Genomic DNA, 20,893 nt, shown 5'->3' with positions numbered 1-20,893 from the left:
AGTCAATCCTAAAGGAAATCAGTCCTGAATATTCACTGGAAGGACTGATACTCAAGTTGAAGCTCCAATACTTTAGCTACTTGATGCAATGAGCAGACTCACTGGAAAAGACCTCAATGCTGGGAAAGATTGAGGGCAGAAGGAGAAGAGGGAGACAGAGGATGAGACTATTGGATAGCATCACCAACTCAATGGACATGAGCTTGAGCAAATCCCAGGAGATAACTGAAGAACAGGGAAGACTGGCATGCTGCAGTCCATGGGGTCACAAAGAGTTGGACACGACTTAGCGAGAGAACAACAACACTACTATTTAAGAAGATGAGGAGATAATGAATATAACTATTTGCTTATTTTTTTAAATGAAAGTATGAACTAAAAACTGGGGGTAGGGGGAGATAGAAATGGGGAAAGAGAGTAATGGTAGAATGGACAGGGATGGAAGCTAGATTTTTCTGAATATACCTTGTTTTTTATAAATCAGACTTTAGACTATGCATATGTTTTATTTATTCATAAAAATTTTAAGCAATCCCTAGGAGTTAAAATAAAATGAATACTCAAACAGGGATTATTTTAAATTACTTTAAAATTTGTGACTTGACATGTTTGGCTATAAATATTCCTAGCATATGAATATATCCTTGAGACAAAAAGAGCTACTAAAAACTCTTAAACACACGTTTAAGACAATGTAATCACATATTTGTGACAATGCTGGTATAACTACACTGACACTGTGTATAGACTTTTTATTATTATTTTTAAGTGGAGGATAACCACTTTAGAATGTTGTGTTGGTTTCTGCCATACATCAACATGAATCAGCCATGGGTATACATTGTTCCCTCCCTTCTGAACCTCCCTCCCATCTCCCACCTATCCAATCCCTCTAGATTGTCACAGAGTACCAGGTTGAGCTCCCTGTGTTACACAGCAACTTCCCATTTACTATCTATTTTACATATGGTAATATATATGTTTCAGTACTACTCTCTCAATTCATCCCACCCTGTACTTCCCCCACTGTGTCCACAAGTCTGTTCTCTATGTCTGTGTCTCTACTGCTGCCCTGCAAACAGTCTCATCAGTACATCTTTCTATCTGCCATATATATCCATTAATATTCAATATTTGTTTTTCTCTTCCTGACTTACTTCACTCTGTATAACAGGCTCTAGGTTCATCCACCACACTAGAACTGCCTCAAATTTGTTCCTTTTTAGGGCTGAGAAATAGTCCATCATATACATGTACCACAACTTCTTTATCCATTCATCTGTTGATGGACATCTAGGTTGCTTTGATGTCCTGGCTACTGTAAACAGTGCTGCTATGAACACTGGGGTACACACATCTTTTAGAATTGTGGTTTTCACAGGGTATGTCTAGTAGTGGGATGCTGGTCATATGGCAGTTTTATTCCCAGTTTTTTAAGAAGTTTCCATACTCTCCATAGTGGCTGTACCAATTTACATTTCTACCAACTGTGCAAAAGGGTTCCCCACAAGAAAAAAAATTACAAATCAGTATCTTCTATAAATATGGACGCAAAAATACTCATAAAAAATACCATCTAACTGAATCTAGAAATATATAAAAAGCATCATATTCCATGATCAAGTAGGATTTACACCAGGAGTTCAACGTTGATTTAACATTTGAAAATCAACAAATACAATATTAAAAGGACAAAAACCATATGATCATCTCAAGAGAGGCAAAAAAGCATCTGACACTCCTTCATGATTGAAACACTCAATAAACCAGGAGTAAACAGGAACACCGGAGAAGGCAATGGCACCCCACTCCAGTACTCTTGCCTGGAAAATCCCATGGATGGAGGAGCCTGGTAGGCTGCAGTCCATGGGGTCGCTAAGAGTCGGACACGGCTGAGCGACTTCACTTTCACTTTTCCCTTTCATGCACTGGAGAAGGAAATGGCAACCCACTCCAGTATTCTTGCCTGGAGAATCCCAGGGACGGCGGAGCCTGGTGGGCTGCCGTCTATGGGGTCGCACAGAGTCGGACACGACTGAAGCGACTTAGCAGCAAACAGGAACACACTCAATCTGATAAAAGACAGCTATGAAAAACCCACAGGTAACACTAGACTTAATGGTGAAAGGAATGCTTCCCTACCTAAGATTAAGAACAAGACAAGGTGTCATCATACCTATTCACCATTGCACTGAAGGTTCTAGCCAAGGCAACTAGGCAAGAAAAGTAAAATGAAAAGAACCCAGGTTTGAAAGGCAAAACTCTATCTGCAGATGAGATGACCTTGTATACAGAAAATCCAAAGAAATTCTCTGAAACTCTATTAAAACTAATAAACACCTTTGTCAAGGTTGCAAGAAACAAGATAAATATACCAAAAAATGTATTTCTAAACACAGGCAATAAACAACTTCAAAATAAAATTAAGAAAACAATACCATTTACAACAGCATTAGAAAGGATAAAATATTTAAGAAAGATTTTAACAAAAGAAATGTACTTGAAAACTACAAAACATTTTTGAAAAAAATTAAAGATATCCTAAATAAAAGGAAAAGGAAAAACATCCTATGTTCAGGGATTGAAATATTCTCAGAGTGACAATACTTCCCAAAGTGATCTAAAGATTTAGCACAATGCTTATCACAATTTCAGCTGTCTTCTTTCCTTAAATTGACAAGTCAGTCCTAAAATTCATATGGAAATTCAAGGGTCCAGATTAGCTAAAAGAATCTTACACAGGAAAACTGGAGGACTTAAACTTCCTAATTTCAAAAACTTATTACAAAGTTACAGTAATAGTGCAATCCTGGATTAAGGACAAAAAAATTCATCAGAACTGGATGAAAGTCCACAAATACATCCTCACATTTATAGTGTATATATCTGACAAATGTGCCAAGACATTTCAACGGGGAAAGAACAGTTTTTCAACAAATACTGCTCCTAGACACCTTGACATCTACGTGCAAAATGATGACTTTATACCTTTTCCTCACACCATCTACAAAAATTAACTCAAAATGAATTAAAGACTTAAATGTTAGAGCTAAGACCATAAATCTCTTAGAAGAAAATGGAAATTTTTTGTAAACTTGAATTTAGCAATGATTTCTTAAATATGATGACAACCACAACAACAAAAGAAAAAATAAATCAGACATCATCAAAATTAACTTTCCTGTGCTTCAAAGGACATCATCAAGAAAGTGATAACACAAAAATTGGGAGGAAATTTTTACAAAGTATATATCTGATAAGGAACTCGAGTTTAGAATATATACAAAGAATCCTTACAACTCAAAAATAAATAAACCAATCAAAAATAGGCCAAAAAATCCGAATAAACATTCTTCAAAAAAAAAATACAAACAGTCACATGAAAAGATGCTCATTATCACAAGCCATCTGGGAAAATGCAAATCAAAACCATGAAATATTGCTACTAGGATGGCTATAACAAAAAGACCAACAAAGTATTAGTGAGGATATGGAGAAATCAGAACTCTCATTCACTACTGGTAGGAACAGGAAATGGTGCAGCTGCTTTGGGAAAGTTTGGCAGTTCCTCAAATGGTTAAACACAGAATTACCACTCCTATATATATACATATATAGATATATATACCAAGAGAAATGAAGACATGTCCACACAAAAATCTGCATACAAATGTTCATGTCAACATTGTTTGCAATAGCCAAAATGCGGAAATAAGGAAAATGTCCATCGATTGATGAATAGCTAAAATAACTGTGATATAATCATATGATGAAATATTTATCAATTAAAAGAAATACAGTACTGATATCTGCTATAACATGAAAGTATCTTTTAAAATATTATGTGCTAAGTAACAGAAGCCATTCACAAAGAACCACATATGATTTCATTTATATAAAATGTCTAACACAGGAAAATCTGTAGAGAAAGAAAGTAGAATAATGGTTGCCTAGGGTTTAGGGTTATTTAGGTGAAATGAGAAATAACTACTAAAGGGCACAGAGTTTTCTCAGGGGTGGTGATGAAATATTCTAAAAACTGACTGAAAACAGTTGCACAATTTGGTGACTATATTAAAAACCAGTGAAGCATAAACTCTAAATGACTAACTGGATAGTATATGAATTATATCTCAATAAAGCTGTTATACAAAAATACATGGAGTAAATACTACAGAATTGAAAAAAAAACTCTACACTTATACTTGAACACTCTTCTCAGTAACTGAATATCATACCACAGTTGTATCAAAAACTGAATTAATCTTGTTAAAAATATACAATATTTTTATATCAATAGAGAAAAATTTTTTTCCTTTTTGCACCTTCATTTCTGATTGAAAAAGATATCTGGGAATATTTCAATAGCATACACAAAAACAAAGGAAAAAAGCAAATCTCTAGGAATCAAACTGAGCAGGATTTGTACATTTATCTCCTTCATGATTTACTTGTTAGTCTCTTAAGTTATTGCATATTTTTCTGTGCATCTAGAATGCAAGGAACAATTTCCAAATTGCATGGGTATTTTTGTTATAAGATTTGTACCAGTAAATACAAACTATAGGCTCTCTTTATAATTTTTCATCATAATATAAACAAAATGTCAAGCAGGCATGTAAATTTTAAATTTTAAACATCAAGTAGGATGCTTTCTACATATATATTACCTGATCAATTCCTCTTCCTTTGCACTGAAGAATGATGACTTCAAGAAGTTTGGCTGCATGACATTCTGCATCTTCTCCTGCATCTCCACATAGTACCTACAGTAATTACAATTTCACTCAGCAGTGAACAGCACGGTAAAACTTTAATCAAGTTTACATAAAGTAAATATCACGTAAAAAACAGCCATTAGAATCATGGTGTTTGCATCATGAGTTTACCTTGCCAACCAAAAAAAAGGAAGTTCAAAAGTCCATCTATCTTTTTTACCTACTCTAATTCCTTATAGGAATAATAATTCATTTTATTTAACTCTGGATTAAAAAGTAGGCTGTTACCTGTCTAGACAAATAAAGCTTCCCTTTAAGGAAGGCACCAAAAACAATAAAATGATACAATGAAATTAAAAAAAAAAAACCTTCTTCAACAATGAAACAAACCCTGTATTTTTTTGTATTTTTCTGTTCTTTTTGAATTCCTGTCTATATCCACCCAGTTTTTCATAATGAAACCATAAATATAATATTACATACCATTTAATTTCCTCACATGGATTTTATAACTTTAAGTACTTTCCAAAGATATTAAACCATTTAGGACTAAACAGTATTACAAAAGATGAATATAACAAAGCTTACCAGACTGTTCCCCTAACGTCAATTCTGTATTTTCACTGTATGAACATTATAGAAAGCACATGTTCATACAAAGAATATGATAGCCTTATAATAAGGTTCACAGAAGAGAGATTTATAGAGTACAGGCATACTTATATTAGAAATTAAGTAATATGAAAAAATTAATAAGTTCAAACACAAGACATAAGAAAAAGAACAGACTTAACTCAAAGAATAAAGGTAAGACAGAAATTAGCAATAACAGACAAAAAGAGGTAACAAAGAGAAATCAAAACTAGATTCATTTTTTAAAGACTTTAATAATTTGACAACTTCCATCAAATGTATTTTTTTCAAAATTATTTTAAAAAGCAAAGCAAAATTTTTAAAAATGTTAGGAATGAATAATTTCCTAGACAAATATGATTTAAGAAAGCTGAATTTAAAATCTTTCCAGATAAAGATGACAGATATGAACATCCCCATTCAATTTTATCCCTTCCCAAAGGCCATTAAAATGAAGATAAAGATATTTTAGAGGCATACATCCACAAAGACAGAAAAAAGGAAAAGGAGACAGCTATAAAATTGTGGAAGCTGGAAAACAGATGGGTCAGGGAGCTGAACTGTAAACAGGTAGCTAGCAAAACCAAGAATCAACCCTATTTACATAAACAAAATTCCTCCTCTAGGGCAGTGTTTCTAGATCTAGATTCTAAGTATGAATGGACTCTGGGACCAGAATGCCTAGGTCTAAATCCTAGCTCTGCCATTTATGAGCTGTGTTTTTAGAAAAGCTATTTCACCTCTGTCCCTTACTGTTCCCATATGTAAAAAGGAATATAATAATATATTTATGTCATAGGATTATATGGTACAGAGAGAAAAAAAAAATCAGTCCCTTTATCCCAAATTGCATTTACTTGGTTTCTTTGTTTGCTTGTTTGAGGTTTTGTTTCTCTTCCTTCCACAAAAGGAAGGGAAGCAAAATATAGTGCAGTAGTTTAAAAATGGGCTCTGGAACTGGATTTGTCGTTTAGTCGCCCAGTCGTGTCCAATTCTTGGTGACCCCATGGACTACAGCACTCCAGGCTTCTTCATCCTTCACTATCTTCCAGAGTTTGCCCAAATTCATGTCAATTGAGTCTGTGATGCCATCCAACCATCTCATCATCTGTGTCCCCTTCTTCTCCTACCCTCAATCTTTCCCAGCATCAGGGTCTTCACATCAGGTGGCCAGCTTCAGTATCAATCCTTCCAATGAATATTCAGGGTTAATTTCCTTTAGGATGGACTGGTTTGATTTCCTTGCTGTCCAAGGGACTCTCAAGAATCTTTTCCAGCATCACAATTCAAGAACATCAATTCTTCAGCACTCAGCCTTCTTTACAGTCCAACTCTCACATCCATACATGACTACTGGAAAAACCATAGCTTTGACTTGACAGACATCTGTCAACAAAATGATGTCTCTGCTTTTACATACACTGTCTAGGTTTGTCATAGCTTTTCTTCCAAGGAGCAAGCATCTTTTAATTTCACGGCTTCAGTCACTGCCCACACTAGCAGCTATCTCTATAATGGGAAAAACCTGAGGACAGCCAGGTGATTATGACCTAACAAGCTGGGTTCCTACAGAGCTATATGAGTCTTCAAAAATCGTCATTTTACTCCTGCAGTTTATATGTGATGAAACTTAGTGACCTCCCCAAATCCCCCAGGCTCTTTAAAACTGAACTGAGACCTAAATTAAATAAACTGATTATGAGTTTAGCACTCTTAACAGAGCCTGATACACATCTCTTCTAGGAAGGAAAACAGGCTGTACACTAGCTATCTTACTCCCAACTCCAAAGCCAAACTTAGGTTTCTGGCTATTTGAGCTTTCTAAAATCTGCCATCTCTATGTAATATAGTTTTATATTTATGAATATACACATATTCACCTAAAAGAGGAGGAAAGCATTAGTCATGAATCACTCCTAGATATAACCAAGAGGGGGCATTTGTGACAAAGATAACATAGTAGACAATCATGCTTGTGCATAAATACAACAGTAGTCATTATGTGGCTTACAAACTATCCTGTATTGAGTTAAATGATGCTATCTTTCCAACTATTCCAATTTTTTTTGTCTTGTTTATGTTCAAATTACCTATACCTAGTGTTTTCCAACATATACATGCAATTAAAAGAAAAATCACTAATTGACAAACTGTGACATTTTCATAGCACTTGTCTTTAATCAAGTAGTAAGTCTATATTTTTGAAAGAAAAAATACATGGAAATTTATTTACCTAAGCATTGTAAAGTACACAGCTATAGAAGTAGCAAACATTAAGAATAACACACAATATGAAATTTTCAGAATATAATTCCAAACTCCATTTGAAAACACAAAATGACAAATATACGTTCATAAGAGCAATATACAACTAAATGTATAAGAAATAAATTGAGAGAGTACCTGAAGTAAAATACAACACTAGTCAGTAAACATTAGTAAGAATCACTATGACAAATGATTAGGACATGCTTACCTTTCTACACATTGTAAAAAGTATTTCTAAATGCTTTGGATTTGATAGTAAAGTATTTGTATCTATTGTCACATAATTATGCAGAAGAGGCATCATGTCTGGAAAAAAATTCAAACTCTCAATGAGACTTGAGTAACAGAAGTAGAAACAAATTATTACCACTGAAAGCACATTTCTATAGCACCCACACATTACTATCTTCCCTTGCAACCACAAAACGCTAGAAACTAAACTGGTACACCTGCTCTATTTATTGATGAGGGAAATGTGGATCAGAAAGATTAAAATCCTCATCATTTACTGTAGTGATTGTTATGGATTTTCTTCTTTTTCCCCATAGCACTCATTACCATCTGACATACTCTATTTGCTTATTTGTCTGTGTGTTTCCTAGCCTCTCCCACCCCATAGTAGAATGGAAGTGTCAAAAGGGCAAGGGCTGTCTATTTTGTTCTCGGATGTACTGCTGAGCTTAGAACAATGCTTGGAATATAGCTGACACTCAGAAAATATTAGTTAATATATGGATATATACTCCGACTGCAAAGTAATTTAAGATTCAGTAGAAAATATAGCCTTCCTACTACGACCTCTATTCCTAGGGCTGAAAACCAGGTCTACAACAGCATCACTCAACAGGAAAGGAAGAACAATTGTTTTCTGATTAGTACTGGAATCATATGTCTTTATGTCAAGTGTCAAAGGAAATAATACCTATCTAGACACAGAACAGCAAAAATGTTACATGATCAAAGTCATACCTGTAAAATATTCAAAACAATCCTGCTGAAAAACCTCATATAATATACCTAGAAGCTGCCACATTTGAGGAGAAATACCATGGCAAGTTAAACTGTAAGCCAGTGAAAGAATTTCTTCATAGAATTCTAGAAAGAAGAAAATCTCTAGTTAGAATCCTAGGAAATAGCAAAAATTAAACACAGAGACCACAGAGAAGAGGATTTAGGCTATATATTCACACATATCTTATATCTAACATACTTTCGAGCATCTGTTTCTCAGCTCTCATCTCTTGCTACCTCTATTAATATTTGCCATCTTCCATTGCTCACTAAGATCTGCCCCCTACTCAATAAGATAAGGCAAAGATTTGTTTTTACTAAACTTACTTGTAATACTGAAAAGTTAAATTTTTTGTGTTTTGTAATATAGAAAATAAAGTTTATGTATATAACTATATTAGAAATGGATACAAGAAGGAACACATTATTGTATGTGTCTCATGCACAGGATTTTAAATTTACAATTAATGTTCTTCAGAGAACTTAGTTCACCTAGGTGAAAATATCCATCTGTCACATGTATTTTTTAAAAACTACATATATAATATATTTTGCCAATTTACAAAGCTTGTAAAATTAGTACAATATTTTTCAACTTACTTCAAGATAATTATACTTACTATTAAAAGAGTCCAAAGGGAATATTCTTGCATTTGTACATATACTTATTATTCTTACCCTCATTCAGAAGGAAATTATATCTAAACATACAATCAGAAAACACAAACCTCAACACAAAAATTTCAAAAATTTCCTACCATGTCACTGAACAAAAAAGTCTAACTTCAAAGTTTTGGGATTTTTTTTTTTCCTTCTTCTTATTCAAGGGAACCAATATTCACCCTGGAAGCTTGAATAAAATTTTTTTCTGTAACATTATTCAAAATTTAATATATTTAAAAGCTAGCAATACAGATATTTGCCTTACCAAAAGAAAAATAAGATGGAAATCATACATATTGGGAAATAATTTATGAAAGACAATCACTTGAAATGGCCTGAATGGCCATTTGGCCTGAATAAAAAATTCCTGAAAGTTCTGTTCAGGAAAGCAAATGCCTCTTCCTAACGTGAAGCCTAAAAGAAAAGAGGCCCAGTATTTCGTTTCACGCTCTTGATGGCTACAGCCTGTGTACTTTACCAGGTCACTCAAGACGCTCAAAACCAGGACTATGAATCTGAGGGAGAAACTAAAAGGCCCAAAGCTGTTCCCGTTTTTTTTGTGGGGAGTGGGGAAGAATTAGGAGGATCACGGTCTATATTGGGAGTCTGGACTATGGTGGGTAGCAGTGTAGGACCCAGTGTTGAGCAAGGCAGCACTGGCCTTCTAAGCAGATCATTTTTATGGCAGAATCCTGGCTGACTCTGGCCAACTCCAGCCTTCCCACTGCTTTGGTGAGCTACCAATATCCTTCCACTAATTCCATTTATGTTTAAATTAACCAGAAATGTTTTCATTTAGTCTCAGCCAAGACAACAGACTATTACGGTAGGACGGTTGTACTAACTTTGACTTAATGCATAAGATAGAGCAGTTAAACCAGTGATGGCTAAGCCTGGCTTTCAATAACACATGAAGTTCATGAGTAAATTAGCAATAAAAACAGGCAAAAGAAGGAGGCAAAAGTGGGACAGTGGAAAAAGACTGGACCATGGACATAAACATGGTCAGACTGCTATGGTGGGGTCCTGCATTAACAGCCCACAACATCTTCCAGAATTAGGTTTTTTTGTTTAACCTGAAATCTTACATGACTAAATACTGGTTCCTAAAAAAGGGCCATTAACAGTTCATGCATCACAGCTAAAAACACAAAAGAGATCACCTTGGGACTAGAGATGAGATTAGAGGAGACAGGCAATTGAAACTTTTCTCCTCTGCCCACTACACTTAAGAAATAGGCCCCTTTTCTTAACATCCTGATATTGTAATTGCCCAAATTACAAATCTGGTATAGGCAGATTACAGAAAGTTGGTATAAACCACTTCACTTTGCTTTACTTCACAGTTTTTTCCTCAAGACTACTTAAATTTCAATGGAGATTACATACTTGTGACTTATTTATTTTACACCTAGTGATTTGTACCTCTTAATCCCCTTGACCTGAAATAGTTACAAGCATGTAATGCACAGAACAGGGGATATAGTCAGTATTTTATAACTCTGGATATAGCATATTCTATAAAAATATCCAATTACTGTGTTGTAAACCTGAAATTAATACAATATTGTAAGTCAATACAATATTCACGTTTGAAGTCCTTAAAAGAAATTTTTTAATGGAGAATTTTCAGTTGCAATCTCTTCACAAATAAGGACATAAGTGAATATATTCTTTCTGAGTTATGGTCCAGGTGAAGTTATGGTCTAGGAAGCTCCATTTTAACTAGATCCTCAGTGATTCTTATTCACATCAAAATTTGAGAACTACTGCTTTATAGTGATGATTTCAAAAAGTAAGGACTACTTTGGCAAAGTAGAGGATAATCCTCTAAAATGGGAGAAGAATGTATTAGAACACTTAGTAGAGACAAACATATTCATTTATATTTAATCTCAGGTTTTACATTTCTCTTTATGTATGTAAATGCAGCACAGTAACAATATGTATATGTAACAATATGTATATTGCATATAAATAAATATTCAAGTATTAGTCACATACATTAGAAGTACATGCTCAATTTTTTATTAATGGTGTGAATGATAAAAGTTTGGAGATGGCTGCTGTAATGTGGTAACCTGCTTTTGTTCCATCTTTCTATCTCTTACACTATACAGGCTACATTTCTCTCCTACCCACAAGACTTGTGGCTGGTATCTTCAAAATGCTTGGATACTATAAAAAGTTGCCTCTTCTACAAATCCCAATCAATCTATAACATCCAGCATTAACTACTGACTCTACGCAGAAGTCAGGTACCATAACATAATAACAATTAATTCACACTTCTGATAGAATATATGCCTATCATCTCACATTTTTCAATCCTAAAGTAACCTCACCTGAGCCTCATCTTAGTTCTTCCTTTCTAAAAAAAATTTAAAATCTCTGTTCTTTAAAAACTCTAACAATAAAAATTCTTTTTTTTAATAGTTTATTTATCTATTTTTTAACTTTACAATTGTATTGGTTTTGCTATACATTGACATGAATCTGCCATGGGTGTACATGTGTTCCCCTTCCAGAAACCCCCTCCCACCTCCCTCCCCATCCCATCCCTCCGGGTCATCCCGGTGCACCAGCCCCAAGCACCTTGTATCATGCAAAACAAAAATTCTTAATTGGGTATGTTAAGCTTACCTCTAAATGAAAATCTAGAAATCCAATATTAGAAAGTATATCTAAAAATTGAACAGAAGGCAAGCTTCTCTTTCTCAAACCTGTCCATCTTGTTGAATTTGAAGGGCTAAAATGCATTTTTCATCAAATTTAAAAACAGTCTCAATTTACCTTTTTATTTTATCTTTAAACTTACCAATTACATGTTTCTGTAAAACAAGATCAATGATCCGTAGACAGATATTCTCTAACTGCTGAGTAACCTAAAGACAAATTTTAAACATTTAGTTTAAAATTCATCATAACCCTTAATTTAATCTATACATTTAATATTATCCCAATAAAAATACCAATAGGATTTTTTTTCCAATAGGACCTTTTTGAGAAGAGAAATTAAGAAGTTAATTCTAAACTCCATGTGAAAAATTAAACATGAAAGAATAACCAGGAAATTTTGAAAAGTGGGCTAATGATGGAAATGTGGGTTAAAATCATAATAAAATTACAAGTTAAATTAATTCCTTATCTCATATTTTATACCAAAATTAATTCCTAATATATCTAGGACTTCAATGTGAAGACTTAAGCCATAAAAATACTAGCCATCTTTTTCAATTTCTAATTTTACTTTTCATACATTAAGTATTTGTACACATGTAAATATTCGTTTTAAGGAAATCTTGCTTTCAAAGTTTGCTTTTAGTAAGTCAAAGTTCAAAATCATAAGACTGGCAGTCAGGAGACCAAGATTCCAGTCCTTGTTTTGCCTCTAGTTACTTATGACCTTGGCAAAGCCATCTAGCTAAAGGCTTTAAGATTTTTCATCTGTAGGTTAGGGAAGCTAGATTTGATTAGTGTATCTCAACTTTAACCCATTCCTCCTTCGATAATCACAATAAGGTCACATGCTCCTTTAACTTTGTTTGAAATTCAAAATAAAAGTAGTATCAAGAATTAAAAAATTAAAACAGAAAGATAAAATGGTAGGTTTTTGTTTATTTTTTCCAAACTAATCCTGATGTTTATCCTACTACTGCCCATCCTCCAGACAAACATACTTGGGAAAACTTGACAAGACGATTTCTAAGTTCTCTTCAAATTTAAAATACAAGTTCTACATATAAGGGGAAAGAAAAATCCTTAAGTATACATGCAATTTAACTTGGAAATCTCACCATTACAGAGAGGCCCATATACTTTCAACAAGGACACAGCAATACAATAATGAATATGGAAACAAAAATTCACAACAAGTCTTTTAGGCAAAGAAAGGCCTGCCCAGGGGAAGAAAACTGAACCATTTTTAAGAACCTGGTAAGCATCCATTAGTATGCAATAAACACAGGATAAGTCAACAGCCACAGGGTTTAACAATGCTATTTAAAGAACCAGCACCTGCTTCCTAAGTCCCACTGTATAAAACGAGAGCTGCCATCATTGCCAAACAAGTCAACTGTGCTGGCAGAAGTAATGAACACAAATCTAAGTAAAGGCTGTATAATATATAATACTTGGGGAGGAGAGCAGCAGGTTTTAGGTAGGCATTAATTGATATATTATCAGGGTGTATCAATTAACTGAAACTCTAAATCTACAAATTCCCAACTCCGTGAACATGCGACACTACGCGAACCTCGTGCTCTACTTCTGCGAAAGGGCACTCCCATTTCCTGCTCTACGGCGGGGGACATGGTAACATTCTACCAGCTAATGGATAAGGGGAAGACAGAGGATGAGACGGTTGGATGGCATCACTGACGCGATGGACATGAGTTTGAGCAAGCTCTGAGAGTTGGTGATGGACAGCGAAGCCTGGCATGCCGCAGTCCATGGGGTCGCAAAGAGTTGGACACTACTGAGCGACTGAACTGAACTGAACTGAACTGAATGGATATGAGAGTGCTTGACAAACATCTGCGCAAATTCTTAATCCAGTGTTGTTCTGGAATTCAGCCTAGGAAAGATGATGTTTTGAGCTCTTCTTCCCTGCCATTCTCGGGTATTTGTTACATCAGTATTTTGTTCTATTATTTAAAATTTGCCTCGGTAACTGAATGGCAGTCTCTCTCTACCAAGAAGACCAGACTCTGGATTCCAAACAGTGGGGCTTATGTCTGATTACATTTGGTTTTCCCCCAAGCCTACCCTGGCACATAGCAGATGTGATGAACTGAACTAAGTTTAGCAAAAGAGATACACTATATACTTTAAAACCACATGCAACATTTCCCTTCAATCATTTTAATACTTTTCTTTAAGATTTGAGGGTAATTTTTAAAATCCAGCAACATAAACAGCAATTTAAAGGTCAAGACTTTAAAATTCATGACCAATGATAATATAAATTTCAGTTACTATAATGACATCATAAAACACAAGGAAATCCTACCTCTTTGTGATCTTCTACAACTGTCAAGATAGTATCAATGGTATGTAAAATTCCCATAGCCATTACAGTCTTGTCTTCAACTTCTTCATATTCATCACTTTGAAGAACTTTGCCAAATATCTCAGCCTACAAAAAGAGCATACACATTCAACAATTAGTACTGCTACATTCACGCTTCTCTATGAGAAGTGAGCAAAAGGACAGTGTCACATCTCCAAATGCCACCACTGCTTAAACTTTAAGATATGCAGTTTGCCAAGTGAATATTGACGATAGAAACTGTCATGTTTTAAATATAGCCATTTTGTCCTTATCTAGTCACTAAAGTGGAATATATATTAGCTATTATAATCAAATTGCAAATAATTAACTTCTGGTTGCCATTAAATAAATAAATCCAAAATCTAGTATATATAGAAATTATTAACTGTTAGAATTATTAGAGCAAATATTTTTACATTAGCATTTCAGTTACACACAAACTAAACTTCAAATTTTGGAGTTTAATTTACTTAGATTATTCAAAGCCTTTATACCAAACTAACATAAAACTGTGCCCAGTCTTACCAAATGCTGAGTCATATCCACAGCAATTGAGGCTACCTCTTGGCTGTATTCACATATCATCTTCTGGATAACATTAGTAACGTCATCATTTTCTGTCTCTCTAACAATGTGCAACAGCTCCTGCATAATAGGCCTTACGTGTGGCTTCATATATTCCTTGGCTAATGCAATAAAAAACAAACTCAGTAAAAAATATTAGCCATTCACAGGTGGTGAAGGAAAGTTACTTGGTCACAAGGTAAATAACATAGGGTAATAGGTTCCAGATACACATTTGCCTGATGGTAAGTAAGTTATCAAGTTGTACCAAAATAATGTTCACCAATGTATCTATTTTCCCATGAGTAACATATGGACAATCAGTCCTGCACAGTAAAGAACTCTCCTGCCCCAAATGCCAATAGCTCCCTTGAGAAATTTGCATCACACATGTCCTCTGTCATCAGCACAACTTATCAAACATGAATATGACAGCATGATGCAAATGTAAAAATCTTTTACATAAAGACTATGCCCAACATTGATGATGCTCATTCCCTCTTTCATCCCATCTCCAACCACCCTTCTCCCCACGTGTGTTTATCTAATATTGCCTTCCATTGGAACAGTGTTGAATAGGGGTAAAGGCTAATGTTCTTCATAATGCAGAATTTACTTTCAAAGGTTTATCTGAATTATGAACAGAGCACTCTTCTAAACAAACAAATGAGATATGTGTTATCACTCACGAGAAATGCAACTTGCCACTTTCAGAACTGGCAGAATCACAGAATCCTAGAGCTGAAAGGAATCTTGAAGCCATCTAGTCCAATCCCCCTAAATTTAAGTATATGGCAATCTAAGCCTTGACGGATCACATGTCTTGCCCAGGTCTAGACGGCAAGGCTGGAGCTCAGTCAAAACTAGACTCCTAGGTCTCTCGATTTCCCATCTACCCTAATGTTTAACAATCATCAACTTGTTTCCTAATCTCAAATTTTTATGGAAACCACAGTTAACAGACATTCCTAAAAGTGGCAAGAATAAACTATAAAATTCTGAGGGGGCAAAAGCTCAAAAACCCAAACTCTGAACTTTTAAAGACTTACGGACTTATCTCTGTTAGGGAAGGAAGTAAACAAAACTATTTCAGAAGACCACATCAAAATAATTATTTAATTAAAAATACCCTCTAAAAAATGTATTTTTATTCTAAATTTTAAATTTCTTTAATTTAATAATAATTTTGGCTTTACCTTGTGTCTGGTTAGAAATTAATGACTGAAGAGCAAGGGCAGCTTCAACCTTGACAGGCATCTCCTTATCCTCAATCAGGCTCTTCTTTGCTAGATCAACTGCATTTCTCAGGTTGAGCTCATTATGAAATTTCAAAGAACTGAATGCATGAAGTACCCAACAGGACTATGTTATAAGGAAAAAGTTAGTAGGAAACTATTATGATTATAGTTTTATGTAATAATGAATATAAAAACTTCTCACTAAGTAAAACATCATTAATCCTACCATGTACTATTTATTTATTTATTTGTTTTTTGGAGGGAAACATTAGTCTCAGTTGCTAACTTCAGGATTCCATACTTCTTATAAGAAACGCAATTTTATTACTTCTAAGTTACCTTTATGCAATATCATTACTCATAAGAAAGATAAAACAGAGCCAAACTTAAGTGTCTCTGAAAAAAAAATCCTGTCAATGCTTTAATAAATATTATGACTCACAACTTATTATTTATATGCAAAAGCACTACAAGCCAGTGCTGACATCCATTTACTGGTCTTCATAGCAAATGAATAAAATATTATTTTCCCTTACACTAATCAGCTTAAGAAACTTGACTTTTTCAGTCACAGAAGATAAAAAAAAAATTCAACTTTGTATAAATTACCAAACTTTAAACTATTAGACCACTAAATCATATTTCTTTTAACTCTCTATTGCATAAAATACAATTGACAGTAATTATTTTGAATGACTAACGACTTGCAAAAGACATACAATTAATAGTCTGTAAAAATAGTAGCCTACTTATAAAAATACTTGTGCGCCCTCTACATTTCTAACCTACATTCACACAAATATTTCTCTAGTGACTATTATCTCTTTTTAAACATTTTTATTTATTTATTTATTTATTTATTTGATTGCTCCAGGTCTTAGTTCCCTGATCAGGGATTGAATCCAGGCCCCCTGCATTGGGAGCACAGTCTTAACCACTGGACCATCATGGAAGTCCCTGTCTTCTATTTATAAAATGCTTTGGTGTGTACAAGGCATTGTTAACATATATTGGTTTTAGCAAGACATTTTGTTGTGTTGATATAGTTACAAAAATAAGCACTAGGCTGTTAAAAGTTCTATTTTTATTTCTCCATAAAATATATTGCTTCTATAAATAATATATACTTAGAATACAAATAAATTTACATGGATTATTATTTTCTCCTCGGTATTAAAGTGTATCTAACTATTATACTGGAAATCATAATCGAGGGTTTAGCCAAAATATAATTTTCAGGCTGTTCTGGATACTAAAAACTAATCAGCTTATGAACTTACATGGTACCACTGCTGCAGCATCACCCCTCTCACAGCATGTTCTGCATATGCAGCAAGTGAGGCAAGGGGGGGCAGCTGGAGTTAAAATCTATACATCCCGTTATTTACTAATTTGCTCTTGATTCAGCTTTTATGACTATAAAAAACATTCTCACTGACTTCATTTTGTCTCAGTGTGGTAAAAGATCAATTTGTCCAAAAAGTATTTAGTTCAATAATTAACTTACAAATGAAGATTTCGAGACACAATAATGAAATATGGATAAACCTACTCTGGCTCGAAGGTATCCCAGGTTAGACAATAGTAATGGAAATACATGATTCTGCAACAATAACTCCATTTGGTCCTTGAATAAACTCTTCTGTTAGGAAATAGAAATTGAGTTTACCTTATCAATGTCTTTTTCATATGTAAAAATCACTTCCTAATAAAGCAAGTTTCTTATGATTTACACTTAATATACTTCTATTTAAATTTTATAAAATTATTGACCTACATATTGCATGTTTTAAAACAAGAGAGAAACATTCTTTAGATAGAAACTTGATATCGACTGATCTTTCTAGAAACAACACTAAAGTTATTTTGTATCATCTTTTTTATATAGCAAGTTTCATACTGAAAAAGTGAATAAAAAGTCATTTTAAATTAAAGAAACAAAAAATGACAGAAAAATATTTACAGTCAACTCAATTATGCAGAGTCAGCAGTTTTAAATTATCCATAATTTTCATATTATCTCATTTGCCTATGCTTCACAGTATTATTAAGTAAATTAAATTTGAATAGCTTAACCTTCAGTAAAATATCAGCTAGGGAACCAATCACATGCAGGGCTCCATCTTTCTTCCTAGGATCAAAGTTCGGGTCTGTTAGGATTTGATAACAGAATGCCATCATTTTTGGCAACACCTAAAGAAATAGAAGAATCCACTTTAGTCTACATGAGCTTTACTGCTTTTCTACTTTTCTACTGCTTTACTATCATATTAAAATGATGTACAAATTTTCAAAAATAAAGACATTTTATTGTGTTCTATCAAGCAACTACAATTAAGAAAAAATATTCCTTTTCCCTTACGAGGTCACAAAAATTTTTTAAAGTTACAGATTATAAGTACTAACATAATTTTTAAATTACAAGGGGCATTCAATAGACTGTCTTATCAACACAGGTCACCTTTCAGTTTTATAGTTAGAAAGAATAACTACATACCTCTTTTCTTTTCTTTGCAGCAGTATATAAGAGAGTCTGGGCTGCTGTGGTAGGAGAAGCATAATCTTCGAAAATATCTAAGATTTTAAAAGTTTAAACCATGTTAGCAAAAATACAACTACTTATTATAGAGTTTAAAGATGATTGACCACTATTCCAAAACCAAGAAATAAAACAGTCCATATACAACACTGGTTATAAGCTAAGAACATATCATGACTGCTCTCATACACAACAATATTTATCAAACTCTATAGGTTGTCCTTTTAAATAATCATATTAAAACAAACAATACAGTTCCACTGAGGATAGGAAAAATGCTTTACCTCTATCAGAAAACAATAAAAATTTATTTACTGCTTACTGCGTAACAGGCACTGTTCTAAGCTCTGGGGATACAAATATCAAAAAAAGGTTCTCATGTTGCTTACACAGTAAGAGAAAGAAACAAACTGATTACACACAAATGCACACAAGACAGTACAGCTGAAAACACTGCATCTCAGAGAGGTTAAGTAATCTGTCCACAATTATACAGTAAGCGACCAGGCCAGTATTCACATCCAGACTGTCTTAACATCAAGGCCTGAGCTCCTTCAGTCTGTTTTTTTAAAAATATTTATTTCTTTGGCTGTGCTGGGTCTCAGCTGTGGCACGTGGGATTTTTGATCTTTGTTGGGGCATGTGGGATCTTCTAATTATGGCATGTAGGATCTAGTTTTCTGACCAGGGATCAAACCCAGGCCCCCTGCATTGGGAGCATGGAGTCTTAGCCACTGGACCGGCAGATAAGTCCCTCTCCTTCAGTTTTTACCAAATCTAAAAACACCATTATTAATATCAGTCATTATACTTAGGAGTATTTTGTTCATATAAATAACTGCACATGACAAAAATATAAAAAGGAGACTAGTAATTGTTTTCCCCAATAGCTTTCTAAAAGTAAAATACACACAATAGCCACTGCGTTCCGGTCCACAGAAGGAAACTATTAAGGAAAAACAGACACTTAACCCAGTCTTGAGTTATCCATATTCTCTTTTAATCAATAACATGTAACACACAGAGCTCTTAACTATTATATTTTCCAAAACCTGAGGTATTTTCTAATTTAATATGAAGAATAAGTAAAATAATAGTAGTTTTCTAAAAGCTAAACAAATACACTGCACTTATAAAAATTCACAGGTATAGAAAAGCCAAACACTAAAAAGAACGCCTTAAAGAAGACAGAAGAATGATTGGCAAATAATTCTGTGCTATTTAAAGCACTGTGCATGTGCCAAGTCACTTCAGTCGTGTCCAACTGTGCAATCCTATGGACTGTAGCCCACCAGGCTCCTCTGTCCAAGGGATTCACCAGGCAAGAATACCAGAGTGGGCTGCCGTGCCCTCCTTCAGAGGATCAACCAGCACAGGGATCGAACCCACATCTCTTAAGTCTCCTGCATTAGCAGGTAGGTTCTTTACCACTAGTGCCACCTGGGAAGCCCATTAAAGCATTAGGAAGGGGAATTAATAAATCCTGCAATATGTATCATGATTTTCAAAAGGAAATGATAGAATGAAAGGATAAACCAGTGGTAAATACCTTTGTATTTACTTTTCTCATACTATTGCTTTTCCTGTACTTTGTCTCCAAGGGAAAGAGGCACTTCCTCACTTACTGAATCAAATAATACTAAACATAAAGTACTGTGAAAACAACATGGACCAATAATCCGGCATCTATACTAGTAGGCTTAACTCAGGTAACCAGAAACACATGTCCTAAGAAAAGGAAAACACTGTGGTCACAGCCCCTTCAGCATGCCTTAGGTAATGCTAGTCTTACTATTACTTATTTCAACATTTCACTGAATGCAGACTAGTACCAAGAATTTGCAAAGTAGTGTAGGGCTGTAGAAGGGATGGAGAATGCAAAATAAAGCAAATAAGACAGACCACCAGATGGTCAATACTGAAATTAGATTGGCTGATTCTTTGCAACCAAAGATGGAGAAGCTCTATACAGTCAGAAAAAACAAGACCAGGAGCTGACTATGATTCATATCATGAACTCCTTATTGCCAAATTCCAACTTAAATTGGAGAAAATATGGAAAACTACTAGACCATTCAAGTATGACCTAAATCAAATCCTTACGATTATACAGTGGAAGTGACAAATAGATTCAAGGGATTAGATCTGATAGACAGAGTGCCTGAAGAACTATGGACAGAGGTTTGTGACATTGTACAGGAGGCAG

The 20,893-nt window shown here is 34.3% G+C and overlaps 1 protein-coding gene and 1 long non-coding RNA gene across 9 annotated transcripts in view; one reads left to right on the top strand and one right to left on the bottom strand.

Moving 5' to 3' along the window:
• LOC145546030 (uncharacterized) overlaps window positions 1-20,893 on the top strand; it is a 1,126,586-nt gene that overhangs the window by 710,806 nt on the left and 394,887 nt on the right. The window lies entirely within an intron of this gene.
• IPO8 (importin 8) overlaps window positions 1-20,893 on the bottom strand; it is a 67,279-nt gene that overhangs the window by 16,039 nt on the left and 30,347 nt on the right. For 6 of the 8 annotated variants that reach the window (XR_014082429.1, XM_081591724.1, XM_081591725.1 and 3 more), the window contains 10 exons: window positions 18,646-18,722; window positions 18,225-18,341; window positions 17,701-17,790; window positions 16,107-16,272; window positions 14,872-15,032; window positions 14,305-14,430; window positions 12,112-12,178; window positions 8,589-8,714; window positions 7,828-7,925; window positions 4,671-4,766 (listed from right to left, as the gene is read on the bottom strand). Coding sequence is in view for 6 of the 8 variants with exons in the window: in XM_081591724.1 (XP_081447850.1) it covers window positions 4,671-4,766; window positions 7,828-7,925; window positions 8,589-8,714; window positions 12,112-12,178; window positions 14,305-14,430; window positions 14,872-15,032; window positions 16,107-16,272; window positions 17,701-17,790; window positions 18,225-18,341; window positions 18,646-18,722 (1,124 nt within the window). In the remaining 2 variants the exon portion in view is untranslated. The remainder of the gene's footprint in view (window positions 1-4,670; window positions 4,767-7,827; window positions 7,926-8,588; window positions 8,715-12,111; window positions 12,179-14,304; window positions 14,431-14,871; window positions 15,033-16,106; window positions 16,273-17,700; window positions 17,791-18,224; window positions 18,342-18,645; window positions 18,723-20,893) is intronic. The other 2 variants (XR_014082430.1, XM_081591722.1) reach the window with 1 other exon arrangement.

The sequence above is a fragment of the Giraffa tippelskirchi genome, chromosome 4 (assembly GCF_054371585.1).
Source record: "Giraffa tippelskirchi isolate mGirTip1 chromosome 4, T2T-mGirTip1v1.2.pri, whole genome shotgun sequence".
In the NCBI taxonomy this organism is placed as follows: domain Eukaryota; kingdom Metazoa; phylum Chordata; class Mammalia; order Artiodactyla; family Giraffidae; genus Giraffa; species Giraffa tippelskirchi.
Note: the sequence above shows the minus strand (reverse complement) of the source record. Positions and strands in the feature narration are given on the sequence as shown.